The 16,117-nt window shown below is 42.1% G+C and overlaps 1 protein-coding gene across 1 annotated transcript in view; it reads right to left on the bottom strand.

Annotated features, from left to right (window-relative positions):
- SH3RF3 (SH3 domain containing ring finger 3) overlaps window positions 1–16,117 on the bottom strand; it is a 249,861-nt gene that overhangs the window by 92,334 nt on the left and 141,410 nt on the right. The window contains 1 exon segment of the mRNA XM_050331229.1: window positions 1,672–1,947. Coding sequence (XP_050187186.1) covers window positions 1,672–1,947 — 276 coding nt within the window.

Below are 16,117 nucleotides of genomic sequence, written 5' to 3'. Positions count from 1 at the left end.
TATGTGATACTGTAACAGCCGCAGACAGTTGAAACAAAACAGAAAATGACAATGAACAGGTTCTCCATGGCATTCAGTGCCATAAATTAACAATAGAGGATATGCTTTATTTTACTGTGGGTTTCTTGATATCCATGAAACCCATCTAAGGTCAACACAAATGTCTAGGGAAGGGTCGGGGAGGCAAAAAGCAGGTGGGGAGGTTTGGGGGTGAAAGGGAAAATGTGACATTTTAAATCCAAAGGAAATTACAATATTTCAGTTTTCTCTCATTCCAGTGTGAATTTATTAAACATTTTGGTTTAAAAAAACCCCAAAGACTGTTTTTTAAATGTCTGCTTTTTACTGCCTTTATGTTCTTAAAATAGAAACATATTGCAATATATTTTGATGTAGTGTATTTCAACTGTTAATTGGTATATGATGTGATGCAATATACATTTTGAAGCTGAATGTCATTTTAAAACACTGGAACATCTGATTCAACAAGGAACATTAAAAAACACATTTCCATTAGTTTTTTTCTGAAATTCGAGTTGTTCTTGGGGAACATTTCAATGCAGATGAAATGCATTTTTTTCAGACAGGAAAAATGTTCTTGGAAAACATGTAGCCAGTCCTTCTTGTTTAGTTTCACTGGCTTTATACCAAGCTTGCCATACAAGGCATAAACTGTCTCAGTGGCTTCTCCTTTAGACAAAATGGGAGTCATTTCCCAGTGATGCTTACACAGGGCTGACCCTGATGGGAGTCTTTACATCTACCCAGTCCTGCAGCACAGCTGGTGCATGGGACACTGCAGGGACACTGAACAGCCCCCGCTTCTGCAGGGAGGATGTGCTGGTTTTGGCTAGGTTAGTTACTTTTTTTCCCAGTGGCTGGTACGGGGCTGTGGTTTTGGATTTGTGCTAAACACATGGTTGATAATATAGAGACATTGTTACTGCTGAGCACTGGTTTCAGAGAGCCAAGGCCTTCTGTACCGCCATGCGGGCAAGGAGGCTGGGGGTGCATGGGAAGCTGGGAGGAGACATAGCCAGGACAGGTGACCCAAATTGACCAAAAGGGATATTCCATGCTATATGACATCATGCTCACTGCTATGCGTGATGGGACCCTGCTCTCCTGAGCATGCTGAACACCTTGCCTGCCCATGGGAACAAGTGAATTAATTCCTTGTTTTGCTTTGCTTGTGTGCAAAGCTTTTTGCCTTTCCTTATTAAACTGTATTTATCCCAACCCATGAATTTTCCACCTTTTACCCTTCCAATTCTCTCCCTGATCCCGCTGCAGGGAGAGTAAGCTAGTGGTTGTGTGGGGATTGGCTGCTGGCTGAGGTTAAACCATGAAAGAGGAGGATTTACAAGCTGGAAAAAGTCAGTATCCTTCAGTGTGTTACATGAGGGGTTATCCCACTTAATAAAGGAAATTTAGCCCATCAGCCTGCCTCCACTAGGTTGCCTGAGCTCAAAGACTTTCATTTTCTCATAAAAGCAACCAGTTGAAACAAACAGAGTTTATGGGGTCCCTGGGCCCCAGGGAGGCCAGGAAAGTGCCCCACCAGTCCCCAGCACCACTGTGCTCCTGACTCAGCTGCCAGCACCCCAAGTGCCCCATCACTCCCTACGGAAGCCCCTTCCTGAATTTTTTTTTAAAAACCTATTCCCCTACCTTGGTGAAGGTCAGGCAATCCTTGTCTTGATCTTTATCCTTTATTTCAAAGTCGTAAAGTGCTTTGCCCTGAGGTGGAGCTTGCGGGAGAGGCTTGATGCATTGGATGTAGCTGGCGGGGAAGAAGCCGTGGTTCCCATTGAGCTCCCCATGGTACCAATTCTCGTCCACCTTCCGCCGCAGTATGATGATGTCCCCCTTGTTAAACTTGAGGTCACCAGGCTCTTTTCCCTCATATGTGTAGAGGGCTTTGCCATAGGGAAGCTGAGAAACATTCTGCGGAAACAAAAGAAACACCTTTAAGCAAACTCCAGCCAACACCAATATCCTTCCTAGAGTCATTTTTATCTGGAAGCAAACTGGTCATCCTTGACCAAATTACCCCAATGACTGCAGATGATTGCTACATAATGCCATACCACAGATCTTAGGAAAACTAGGATGTATGTTATAGTAAGCCTCAGAAGGTAAGTGTGTTATATCAGAGCAGGCACTGTCCATCTCCTGAAGCTCAGCTGAAACCTGCAGTACCTCTTACACCATCAAGCAGCATCAGTTAATTTGCAAAATATCCTCTGTAAGCAGAGCAATGTATTTAAACGAGTAGACCTTGACATGTGTAAAGGTAAAATTTTAGACATTTTGATCTTCAGGGTTGCTTTGGATTCTGAAGCTCAGAAAAGAAACAAAATAAAACGATCTTGAAGATTCACATGGTTCTAAAAGTTGGTAAGTTGATAATTTTTCATTTTGCTTGTTTGAGCAACTCTAAACATTTTTGAGTTTGAAGCTTTTCATTTAGTTTTTGATTCTATAACCAAATGCTCTTATTTCTTTCAAAATCCCCAAGTCTCATGCTGCTTACTGAGGGCTACTGTAAACAGTTATAATATTCTTTGTTGCTTATGAATTAATGTCCCTGTGGAAAAGTGGAATAGGCAGAATGCCTCAAATGTTTCTTTTATAACTAAAAAGAGCTCTGAGGCTTTCACCCTCATTAAAAGAATGAAACAAACTTACTAAAAAATCACACCACAAGAGAAAAGTAAAGCCTAAAAAGTTAATAGCTTGGTACGATAGAAAAGAGAAACCTATTTAATTGAAGCCACTTGATTGTGAAAAAATCTTCCCAGAGTTCACTTTGTCCTGGTGCAAGATTATCGAACCCAGGCTGCACCTGCATGGACACGTTTTTGGTGGAAGTGAGGCAGCCCTCACCCTCCTTGCTACTTGTTCCCCTTCTTTCTGAATCCCACAGAGCAGGGGGTGATTGTGTTGGACACAGCTACCTGCTGCTTTGGTCCTATGATAGTTCTTTAATGCACAGTAGAATAGAAAAGGTGTACTGCTGTATTACCCTCTATAATTTTTCATTTTATTTAGCTTGAACTAAGAGTCAGTTTGCAAGCCTCAATGCAAATATGTAGCAGCACATAACACAGGGGATGTTAGAGAGGTCCTGTAAAATCAACCTCCCATAAGAGTCTTTTTTTCAGAGAAGTATTTGCAAAAATGACACAGTTTTCTGTTGCATATAGATGCGATAAGTAGTCTGTTCCCAGCTGTGCACTCTTGTTATCAATGGGTGTCCTAAAGGAACAATGAAAAAGTAAAGCTATATTTAATAAAACACCCTGGTATTCCCCCAGGTGTTTCTTATGCCTGTACTTCTGGATAACATTCCTATGCCTAAAATAACACTCAGATACTTTCCACAGGGAGAGGGTGGAGTGGCCCAACAGAAACACTGCATTTCCCTACCAGAGCCAGTAAAAGAGATGCTGAGATGACTCTTCATGGTATTTGTTAAAGCCACGAGCAGAGGCATTTTTCAGTCCCAATGGGTGCATTAAATGGACCTGCTCTGGTAGGGCAGGTTTTATACTCTTACACCTGCATCTTTCAGCAGGAGGAGGAGAAGCACCAGCCTGCTGCCTGCACTGCCTGCCAGCGCCGCTGTCTCCGCCTGCTTCTGGGCTCCAGATGGTCACGGCGGCAGGCAGACTCCACGCTGATCAAAAAGTAAGTTTCTTGAATGTACCTTCACACACAGGTGTTAAATTACTCATTTTTATTAGGAAAGGCTCTAGTGGCTGTGCAGGTCTTGGAAAGCCTGGGCAACAGATCTTTTTGCCTAGAGCATGAAGTGAAGGAGGCAGTCAAACAGGCACAGCTCTTCAGAGCACTATCCACATTGTCTGGAGGGAGATTTAATTTCATTCATGTGTCCCCAGTTCTAACTTTTCTCATTAGCAATTTACAGTCCCTCTTTTTGCTGTGTATTCTTCTGAACTTTGCTGCATCAGAATGAAGGTACCCAGTTAAACACCAGTATTTTGGAAACACCCTCAAAAATAACAAAATCCCCATGAAATCAACAGCCAGCTAACAAAGCATCAAACAGTCTCTGTCAAATCAGTGGCAGCATCCTACTGATATTTTGCTCTCTGCCAGGATGGTTATTTCCCTTGACAGCAAAGCTTTGCCCCCTTGCCAGCATTTTAAACATTAAGCATACAATACCATCAAACTCCTTAGGTAAGGCATAGATTGCATTACATATTTTAAACTAGAAAAAAACCCACATTAAGCTAAGAGAGTACAGAGCTTTGTAGTAATTTAGAAATAAATGATTCATTACTTTAATTCACGCTGGGAGAAGACATTTTATCAAAGTTAGAGTGAGACTTCTGCCAGGTGTGCACTGAACCACTGCTGATCCAGGCACATGCCTGGCAAGTGCGCTCTGTATCACTTACCCTAGACGGGGCCTTACTATTCCCAAGATCTTTGTAGCAATTCAAGGTCAGATAACTTTCTTTACTTTTTAACCACTTTCTCTTCCCAAGACTCATTTTACTGTATAAAAAGGCAACAGCCCTCAGTGCTAAAGAAAGACAAATTGGATTTTACACAATTGCAGACATGATCAATTAAATTATTATGCAACACATGCTGGGCGTTTATTGTTAATTAATTGAGCTGGCTAGAAGATGATTCAGGTGCCTGTTTTTACCTTCCCCTGATGCAAATGCAGACTTTTAAGTAAAACAAACAAATGGCAAGACAAATTTTCATTTGAAATCTGGAACTATTTCATTTGGAGACCTTAATGGGGGAATGGACAATTTAGGTGCTTGTGTTCCTCTCCTCTTTCATGGGCTTAGCTACGGACTATCTATGAACAGTCCTATACAGAGAAGATCTGCACATAAGGTACTTAAACCACAAGCCAGTGGGAAGGTGCTTCCAAAACAAAGTGTTCCAATTATCAGCTACAGCTTTTCTAATTCTGAGCCACAGCTTATCAACTAAAAACTCTGTAGAGGCATTTTTTGAAATGAACATGTTATTCAGTGGAAAAGATACCCTCCTATTGAAAAATTGCTGTAATTGAAACATTTCCCAGTCTTTCCATAAGGCCAGAAATACCCATTTTGATTTGAGCATCCCAGGTAAACTTTGCATTTACTGTGGCCCAGGGGTAGAGAAATACCAGAATCCTCCAAGTCTTTTCAAATAAAGCTACTTTTACTATTCTAAGGCTTTAGGTGTCTGCTTAAATTGACCAAAGAGAGAAATTTACTGGCACAATTAAAAAAAACAGATTCAAAACAAAAAGAAATAAACAACCCCAAACCAAACAAACCCACAAAAACCACAACCAAAATAAACTCCCGAAGCTTCCTTTGTGGTATTTTCTGGCCAAAAGGTCTAGCTTTCAGTGGACTTTTCATGGTCATATTATATTAATGGTCCTTAAGAAGCATATTTTTGAAAGTTTCCCATTATTGTTCCTACTTTTGGTTAATCCATAAATAAGAGCAGATCAGATTCAGAAAGCTTCTCTGAACTACACCTGTAAGGAGGGATTATTAAGCATCTTTCAGAAACAGAAGAAAAACTGCTACTGTTTGCTAGTGGTAATGTCACTCCTCATAAAAAGTTAGGTGGTTCTTAGAAATATTCCTATGATCCTGTGATTACATCCCTCTTTGCCAAATCTTTGTGCAGGCAATTCTAGCCTAATCACTTCCCTTTTCTTCACTTGACTTCCCCAATTCAAATGGAAAGCAGTTGTCCAGGACTGATAAATAACTGACATGCAAACTCCCCAAACCCTGCTGGTGAGCACGTCCTTCCCAAATTATGTTCAGAATCTCTGCTCCATTCCCCATCCTACTTTCCCTCAAGTCTTTCTTCCATGCAACATCACCACCTTCAGAATGCCCAAGTAGTCCTTCCTAAAGATATTCTAATCTAAAACAGACTGTAACGTGTCATCTAAGAGATTAGACTAAAGAAAAGTAGACAGACAATGGTTTTGGTGAGGCAAAGCACATAGAGATGTTTCTCCAGCAGCTGCAGGAGGACTTACACCTTCCTCTTGCTCTGCCCATCCCATGCATGGGCACTACCACAGCAACAGCTAGTGGACAACACTGAGCCACCACACTACATCCTCACCATGCACTTCATCCCCTGCTCTGTAGCCTAAGTCCCTGTGGATCTGCAGCATAAGCTCATTTGTGAGGCCCCATGTTGGCATCTTCAGCATCACTATGTCGAGGGAGGGAAATTCACTTTCCTAGCCTGGCCCCAGCAGCACCATGCTGCTCCTCTCCCCAAGGTATCCAGCTCCATAATGGCACTCCTGCATTCAGGGACAGCCTGGCTGCCTTGTGAGGAGCTCGGCAGAGACCACCACCCCACTACCTTCCTCCAAGTCAGCCCCTGACCTGCACTGCCACTCTGAGGGACGCCTGCCATCACCCCCTCCCCAGCTGCCGTGAAATTTGGTCAGGTATAATGCAGGTGGCTGCAAAATTAAACAGCCTTGACATCTGACTGTATCTTGTACTTGATTTGCCGTGTTATTTATTGTGAGGCTAACTGGCATTTGGCTATGATGTGTATTAGATTTCAAAACTCTGTGTGGGTGTGTATAGAAATAAAGAATGCAAGAAAGAAAGGAAGGAAGGGGTGAAGTCACAGTCAATGGCAACAGCCAGTTTTTTCCTGCCAGTAAATCCATGCTGGCACAATGCTGAATACTGCCAAAGGTTTCTTTTCAATTTCAGCAATCAATACTGACGTAAAAGCCTGAAGTGTTAATATGCTGAAAATCCCCCTTGCAGAAGACTCAATGATATGTTGGCAACTCAATCATCCCGCATTTGTGTTTCAGCTATGTCAAATGGCAGTTAAGCAGAAACCTGCTGGCAAATTGACAAACAACAGCCATGAAGCAATTAAGTGTCAAAGCTGGAGAATTCTTCATTATGTATCCTGAAGAACAAAAGGAACGTGAAAAAAACCAAACTTACTTGTTTCCAATAAATTCTCCCAGTAGAAAGCTTAGTAGAATGTGAGCTGCACAGATACAGTAAGTCATAAGTTTTCAAAATTTACAGAAAATAAACATTTTCCCAATGTGCTTGAAAGCAATGCAAGCTCCAACATGGGTCAAAGCCTGCCAACTTCTGTGTGCAGTATTTGATGGAGAAGGTCACTACATAAAAAAAAAAGTCTGATGCTTGCCTGTAATACAGTGTGTGTGCTTACAAAATAAGAAATCAAAACCAAAATAAACTGGGGCAAGGCTACTAGACTCAGACAGAAATGCTATGATCCAACCCTTCTCTCAAACCAAGTTTGTGTTCAGATCCCTGAAACCCAAGAAATCTCTTCAGGCTTCAGCTACAACTTCTCTCTGCAACAGCAGAGCAGAAGATTGGTTTTCCACAGTGTGAAAGCCATGTTAATGCTGAAGGGTAATTTCTCTCACTCAAGCTATTGCCTTGTGCAACTCACACTGTGCAAAGAAGGGAAACCTCAGGAGCTTCTCTTGCACATGGGGAGCCCCCACAAGAGGCAGGTGTGATGCTGCATGCCCCATGGAGTAGCACCATCAGCTGACCTGTTTCAGGGGGATGAAAGGATTAAAGAATTGGGGAAGTGCAAAAGGTCAAAAGGTGTGTTTAACTCCTCCCTCCCTTTGCTTCACAGGTCTTATTCATAGTGAGATCTAGAGTTAAAGCAGGAATGGATAAAGCCAAACAGCCTCAGAACATGCTGCTGGAACAGCCTGATAAGAACACTGCTAGGGACAGGAAATCTTTTTTTTTTTTTTAAGCCTGTACTTAAGTCACTTTAGCAAAACACACTGGCATGTTGCTTGTTGCAGTTCTTGAAAATACTCCAACATCTATCTCCATATCCCCCATCTTCTAAATACATTTCTGAAGAGTCTGTTCCTCTGAATGAATGTATTTACATTTATCTCCTTCATGAAGTACTACCGAGTGCAAACAACCAGAGTAAATTAAAAGTCGATAGAGAAGAAAAGACACAGAAAGAAAAAAGTAATGAAAAAGAATGAAAAGCATGTGCATCTCAGTGGTAAAATACAATTAAACATAAATTATTACTATAGAGTAGAAATAATAATTAAAACACATACTGCTAATTTCTTGCTTCATTACTCTGAAGCACCACATATTACTCTGAATCTCCCAGTCAACACAAGCAAAGATTCAGTGGCGACGGATGGGACTGAATTTACATTTTCCAACTGGTAGGAAACTTCCCACAAGCAGGCTGAGTGACACTTCAGCATATGGTTTCCTGCCATCCAAAGAGCTCCACAGAAACTGCAGCAGCTGTGCTAGAGAGGAGAGGGGTTGCATAATGGAGCATCCATCAGCAGGACTGCTGAGGAGATGGGCTACTCCCTATTACTAACACCCGGATCTTGGCACCAAAAACACCCATTGAGGTCAGATGAGAGCAACTTAAATTGTGAGCATGAAATGCCTGCTTGGGTCCCTCTGGGACAGAAAAGTGGAAGGCAGTCTGGCACAAGAAGCAATTCGATTGTGTTGGCAATGACAGCCATGTCTGCCAGACTTGGCAAGGGCAGCAGGGACCGTGCTCTGCCCACTTGCTCTTCGCCATCCTGCCCACTACAGTTGCTCTTGATTTGACACCTTTCCAAAGCAACACTTTTCAGTTAAATTAATTGTGGTTCTTAGAATATGTCATTCAGTCAGCCCTAGGAATCAAGAGAGAGCAGCTGTATGTGCAACAAGCTGAAGAAGCAAGAGGTTGGGGCAAACTTGAGCCAGTGCAGTCATAACAAATGTATACCACCACCAGATCTGTAACCTGCAGAGTTTTTAGTGGCTTCTGTCCTCAAGACAAACTTTCAGGGTGACAGATCATAAATCATCATCATATCTCACAGCAAAAGCTCTTAAAAGTGATCTGTCTTTTGCGTGAGATGGTTTGTCTTACACATATCCATCCAGGAGCACTGTCACCCCCAGGTCAGCTGTCTGACATATCTCAACAGTGATGCTGCAGCATTTGCTTTCACAGAAAGCTAATGACAGAAAATTAAACAAAAACAATCTAATTTGGCACAAAGTAAGAAAGACAAAAACCAGTTACGTGCTATTAGTCAGCTCTGCGTGAACAGTCATAAAATCCTGAAAAATCACACTTTGCAGGTACAAACTTTTGGAATCAACTTTGAAAATAATAGTAGATAATATGACAATAAAAGCAGCACCATAAAGAATGAAAACAGAATGCAATCATTCATATACTCGGAAAGTGGCATGCTTATTGATAGTACCATGTAAGTAGAATTAATCACAATAAAAATAAAACTTCGTGACTAAAGGTGTTTAGAAGTCTAATCTACTGTTTTATTTGACTAAATGGTTAGCTAATGGTCAGGCCCTGATCCTGGCTGATGATGCTGTGGATTGGCTGCAGCCCTTGTGATACCTGAAGACACGTGAGGATGACACGCGCTTGAGCTGCACGCAGCTCTTACCTGGAGTGGGAGGTAAAATGCTTTTCCAGAACTGTTTTGAGGTGCTAGAAGGTCTTGGAAACACCCCTACACATTCCCAAGAGGTGGTATTTATACATGGAGAGGAAGTGTCTGAAGAGATTAGGAACCTATTCGCCATTTCCAGAAGAGACTTTTGCAATTAGCATGAAGATACCAGGGGAATGGCTCAACAGATGGAACATGAAGGCAGGCAGGTACAACATCCTGCTAGCTCATCGGCATTGCTCTCCAAAGAACAGGGAACAAGGACACTCTCTACCCCAGATCAGTAACAGGACAGTGTTAATCTTCTTCAGCAACTGGTGAATGGAGCACAAATTGCTCTTGAAAGAGAACAGCATCTCCCGAGGTTACTTTATAGTTTCTCCAGCAAACAGGCTCATCTTGCATTTTAACTAATAAGGTCCATCTTTTACTTAGTAAAATTAGAGAATGTTTCACAGTTTCCCCCGGCAAATGCAGTTGATGAGTGCAACACAACCAAGCAAAAACCAGCAGGCTTTCCATCGCACAGTATGTGCAGTATGTGCACTATAGGTATGTTTGGGATTCTCTACTTTACCAAAATAAGAACTGAGTTTTGCAGTCCAACACCGTTTCTCTTAAGAAGATTCAAAACTTGAATGCAAGAGCTCATCTGATCTCGTAATCGCAGCTAAAATAGCTTAATATCTCCTGCTTCAGCAGAGTATCTCATATTGCTTCAGCCCCTCAATCAATATCTATCAACATTTACACATTCAAAGATCTCTTTTCCCTAGTAACGTGTTGTTTAAGTGAAGTATTCTCAAACTATATGCACTCCTATTAAGCAAGATGTGATGTTCAGGGTCAGGTTGGATTTCTAGCAGTGAATTCACAGCTACTGCTGCCCAGAGAATCAGTGGGTAACACCAGCCAGCTGTTTAACCGTGTCAGCGCCAAGTCCCTCACGCTCTGCAAAACCCGAATGCGTCCAGTCTCTGCTATTTAATAAGTGGTACTGTCAACACACTGCTGGCATTGTAGGTCAAATTCTGGTTTCAGTTAAACCACTTTAAATCCAGTTAATCTTGATGAAGCAGTGTGGATGAATAAAAATTCCTACCCAGTATAGAGCTTTATCTTACAAGTAATCTCTGAAACAAAGCTGAATGGCTGGCAGCTTCCACCAAGGAAAATATTTAGTGATGTCTTGTGCTGGACATAGCCTTTACAAAGCCCAGGTATGCTCTGAGAATCTGTTCTTCACCCTTCAGGCAGAAAACATTCACTGGATCCTAAGGGCCAAATTTTATCCCTGTAATCCTGTGTGGGGATCTCAGTGGAAGGATCTGTACACAGACATTTCAGAGCAAAAGCTGGTCTACAAAATATTTCAACCAATAGCCAAAATGACTTCTAACCCAAGTATGCAATGTGGCTTCCTGAGAAACCATCAAACAAAATACACCTTGGCTGACTGCCTCACAAAGACAAGGGCCACCAAACACTTCCTAAGCCTGGGCTTCAGGAATTGGTGGCAGGTTAGCAAAGGAAAAAAACCCCAAATAACAGAATAAAACATCTGCCACTGCAACTACAACAGCCAGTCTGACAGCAACAAGCCACCTCAGGAGTTCAAGGAGGAAAGACAGCACAGTTGGCTACATTTAGACTGCCACAGCCACCAACAGAGACAGGCTACAAACCAAATAGGAGCTCCCTTGAGGCTGCAGAGAAACACAAAACAAAACCTTATATTCAAGGCACTACAGCAGTTATATGTTTAAGATTGCCTTGTGTTCAATTCAAAGAGTGTTTCAAATCCTTTAAATAAACATGAAATCTCTCACTGATTACTCCCCAGACAACACTGCTTCAGTAAGAATCATAACCCAGTTTTCCCAGACATCTAACAGAACCCAGTCCTCACTTGTTTTTTAGCAAAAGAGATGAGTTAAAAGTCCGTTCACTGTGCAATTTTGAGAGCCTTAAGTTTTTTCAGGCTCCTTCACCTCCACAATGACAGCATTTACAGCCCTGGAATTTTACACAATTCTTTATGCTGTAGGTCACAGTAAGAAAAAAAAGAACATTTTGGGGAAAATACTAAACAATATTGCATAAAAACCCATAACGTGAATCTCTACTGTAACTGCTCAATTTGATCTTTCCTAGTGGAAGCTGATGAAGCACAGGATACCTAATATTTTCCAGAGGTACCTTTCTAACTCTGCTATCCAGCCCAGTACCTCTGGTTTACTTTCCAGCCTTTCCACATCTTTCTTTTTGGCTCCTTGCTTTGTGACTCAAGCATTTTCCTAGCAGAAACCCTTTCCCACCTCCACCCCAGAAAGGACTTTATGATCCAGTCCTGTTAAAACTCATCAGAGCTGGGTTTCCTCCTGAGAGAGACCAGGCATGTCACAGCTCAGAGGCCATACTCCCAGACCCTACTTTGCATGGACTTTTATGTTGCAATTTTTTTTTCCTCTCAGATGGACCACAGGGAGAGAAGAGGGATAAGGAAGGGCCTGGAGATGAAGCTGCCCCAAAAGTGGAGCAGGCAGCTGTATTTACCATCTGGCAAAGCTCCCAGAGCTCAACAGAGGGAGCCCCACTCCGATGAATCTTGAAGGGATTGCTACCAGTAGAGAATAGACTTTTTTTTTTTTTTAAATACAAATAAATGCACACCAGGAAAATCTTTCTCCTCTCTTTCTTCCTCTCTTCACACAAATTTTAAGGTTACGCAAAAGCTTCTCCCATCATTTCAATCACTGAGAATCAAGAAAATCAGAGTACTGCAAGGTCTGAAGGTTGAAACAGGGATGGTTTCATAGGGGAGTGAGCAGGGCCACTGCCATAGTTTCCAAGGAATATGAGAGAGGCAGTATAAGATAAATGACCATGAAGACCCTCTGATATGGGAATGGGATGAAAAAGTGCTGACCCAAACAGCCTGCCTGTGGTGTCATTGTAGCCTGTAAACTGAAATGGGTGAATGGGAGAAGGATGAGAAGGCAGCCTTAGTTCTTATTTCTGATGAAGGGGAGGATATGAAATTTCTGTTTAAACCCCAACACTTCTGCAAAAAGTAGCATTTAATTTGCTCACACAGCTTTTACTGTATGCTTTGTGATAAATAAATGTGGTTCTTAGGAAGCACCACTTTCTATTGTATCTTCTTCACTGCATGAGACCAGAGAGCAGAGTCCCACACTGTAAAATTGAAAATACATCCTCTGCTTTCCACTTGTCCAAAGTTTTCATAAGACAGCTTTAAAAAATGTACTACAAGAGAACTTTCTGAGGTGGTATTCGCAGTTTCATAAATACTGCATTACCTGGACTGTGCCTTCCCTGAACTGACAGCGTGTTTGATAAATGCACCGTGGGCTGCATACACAGTGGAGCTAAAGAACATGTTTCCTTGGTAGCTCAGTTGTAAACTTCAATAGGTGGATAAATTCCCATGTCACTAGAGAATATTTACAACTGAACCTTATTTATCAGCAGCGTGCCCTTACCAACAGCCCACACAAATCCTGTTACACAAAAACAGCTATGGCTCTTTTCTCCTAGTTACGTGAAAATCACAGAGGTTTCTTTTGCACCACGACAGGCTTTATAGCCAGGGAGATGAAACTGCATTAGGAGATGCTAATGTTGAAACATTCTTGGCTCAAAATGTCAGTGTGAGAGGAGTTAGCTCATCCACATCTGCACTGTGTGAGCAGCCTCCTTGTCTCTTCGCTGCCGGAAACCTTCTCAAGTGAGAGCACATCAGGGGTCTCCATGCTCACATAGTCTGAAGAAACGTACACGATGACCTACTTGCCAGGAATTTAGAGATTATTTCTCCTCTGTTTGCTGTGATTAGCAATATTAAAATATCTGGTATCCATTAAAAATGAAAAATCCATGCTTTTTAAATCACAGTGTTTTTTTCCCCCCAAAAAGGACCTAATTTTCGGGGATCCCTGCCCATTCCTTGGCAGGACTGCCGGTTCCCTGCCTTCCACACCTTGCCCCCACTTTGTCCTCCCATCCAAGTTCCTTGCCCCCAAATGACTGATTAGCTGCAATTCACTGACACGTGCTTTCTTCAGCAAGATGATTAGGAATCTCTTTCAAACCTCAGTGCCACTGATAGGACAGGCTGGCACCTTCCCTCACGTTAGCCAGCTGACTGCCAGAAGGGTTTTAATCAGCTCTAGCTTTGACATGTGCCAGGCAGTCAGAGGAAAGGGCTGCCCTGAAGAGGTCAAAGAGCATCTCCCACTCCAACACGGCAAGCCCTCTTCTTTTCTGCAGTAGGAAAGGTTCCCTCCATAGTTGTGCCAGGCTCCCATTAGGAGCAGTTCAGCTTCTCCCCTGGCTGGAGCAAACCTTTGTGCAGTTTGATGTCAGGAAGCAACAGCAGTTGGAGCAGACAAGGAGAACATCAAGGAGGATACAAGGCTTCACAATGCAAATCATGCTTTTATGTCATTCTCATGAATCCCCTTCAGGGAGAGAAAAGTTGATTATCTACAGAATATGGGTCAAATTTATGCCTTAAGGATCTTTCAGTGCTTTGCCTGCTTGCTAACATACTACAGGGCTCCTCGGTGCCTTTTCAGGTTAATGCTTTCAAAGTGCTGTCCCTGGGCATCATCATCATCATCAACTTAATAATATTACTAAAAAAATTCATTTCCTGCACCCACTCCCAGGAGTTTCTCTCATGCTTAACTTAATTGATGCTTCCTCCTGCACTCTGAGGAATGATTAAAATGAACACTGCACATGTTTGGAAGCACCTTGGATTTCAAACTCTGCATGGTTTCTAATTAAAGAGACACACACAGGATGCTTGTGCTACATTTCACTCCTCTCTAAGGCTATTATTATTACATACATTTCAGCAGTAGTCAAAAGAATCTCCTCTACCTCACATAATAGGATCCTGATTTAGACTGGATAATCACCAGTCATTGATCTGGGTGAAAAATGTCTTTAGGAAAGCGAAAAAGAAAAGGCTTGAGATGTAACTGGCCCTCTGGCAGAGACATTGATATTAATGACCCAACTGTTTGAATTTCTGGCTAACCTGGACTATGTAGTACCCAATGGCAAGCACTGGTGCTAATGAAGTACAAAAAAGAAAAAAACCCAAACAGAAAGAAACCCCTCAGCATAATCTGCGAGGACATAGGTGAGTGATGGAGTAACAGCTCTGCTGTCTAGTTGTCAAGGTCTCTGCTGTTACAGTCAGCTCACTTGTTTTGAGGAGTGACTCTTCTCCAAGGTGAAGAGCATCAAAGGACTTGTTATGCTCTCCATCATATTCTGATGTATTATTGACATATTTGACATATTCTTCTATTGCCCGTGAATGTATTTCTCAGAGCACAGTCAAAGCTGTAGACATGCTCAGCTCCAGAGTTTCTGGGAGCCAAGTCCCACCATAGGATATGGCCTGGGTGCTCACTGACCTGTCAGTATGGGTCAGACAGGGCATGTGGGAGCAGCTTGGCATGCTCACTGATGCTTGTATGCCTTCCCTTCCCCCTGTGGTCCAGGCGTAGCCAAACATGGCTTCATGAGGGGATGCCTGATGCTCAGAGATTTTGGAGGAAAAGGCACAGGTAGGTAAGCATCAGGACTTACCCCACCATTCCCTATGCACCACCTCCCTCCCAGATTTCTAGTCTCTCTGTGTCTTGGTGGTAAAAACTTGATTCCTGGATAAAACTGCCTGACTCAGGTACAGCTTTTGAGATGTTGGTCAGCTTACTTATCTCAGGAAATCTCAGGACCCAAATGGTCAGGGGGAGAACAACCAGCACTGAAACTCACCCCAGTTACTTAAGACATCTGCATCATCAGCACCTGCAGTTGACATCAACAAAGCTGCATAACAAAGCTAATATCCCTGCTTTTTCATCAGAAAATATGGGGCTGTAAACCTCAGAGGTGAAAATATTTCACATATATGTGCTATTAATACAAAGCCAGTTCATAAACTCTACCTTGCCAAGCTGTGCAGTCATTTTGAAAACTGCAGTTACACCTTGCTAGATGCAATGACCTTACTGTTTTCCAAGGCCAACTTATGACTTTGCTTACATGAATGTAAATAAATCAAGTACTCCCCCACTGACCATAATGACAGCGTTCCTGATTGTCACTGTTGTGGCAGCAGTCAAGTTCTGTGGCAAATGACACCAGGGGAAATGCTATGATAGCAATCTTATGCTGCATTGCGTGCATCTTTTACCACCAAGTAATATTTAAAATATGGGATACATTTGCTTTTCCAATGTCTTGTAAAATGCTATAGGCTATAAATAATTCAAACCAATAATAATGGGATGTCTGGGCATTTCTTTTTCAGGTTTAAGAAGGTAACTGTCTAACTTGGTGAAATAAACTGTTTTTTCTAGAATAGTTTTCACTGCTGATAAAGAAACAGTCTTCAATTAGATACACTGCATATTAGCAATAGAAAAAGACTTAACAACAAAGCAAAATAGTGCTGGTGTATACATTTTTATTATTTATTCATCTCTGTAGGATTTCAAATCCCTTCAGAATAGAATTGAACTCCTGTGCCTCTACCTTGGGCTAATGCTA

Source organism: Myiozetetes cayanensis, unplaced genomic scaffold (genome assembly GCF_022539395.1).
Source record: "Myiozetetes cayanensis isolate MyiCay16 unplaced genomic scaffold, myiCay2020 scf5-8, whole genome shotgun sequence".
Classification (NCBI taxonomy): domain Eukaryota; kingdom Metazoa; phylum Chordata; class Aves; order Passeriformes; family Tyrannidae; genus Myiozetetes; species Myiozetetes cayanensis.
Note: the sequence above shows the minus strand (reverse complement) of the source record. Positions and strands in the feature narration are given on the sequence as shown.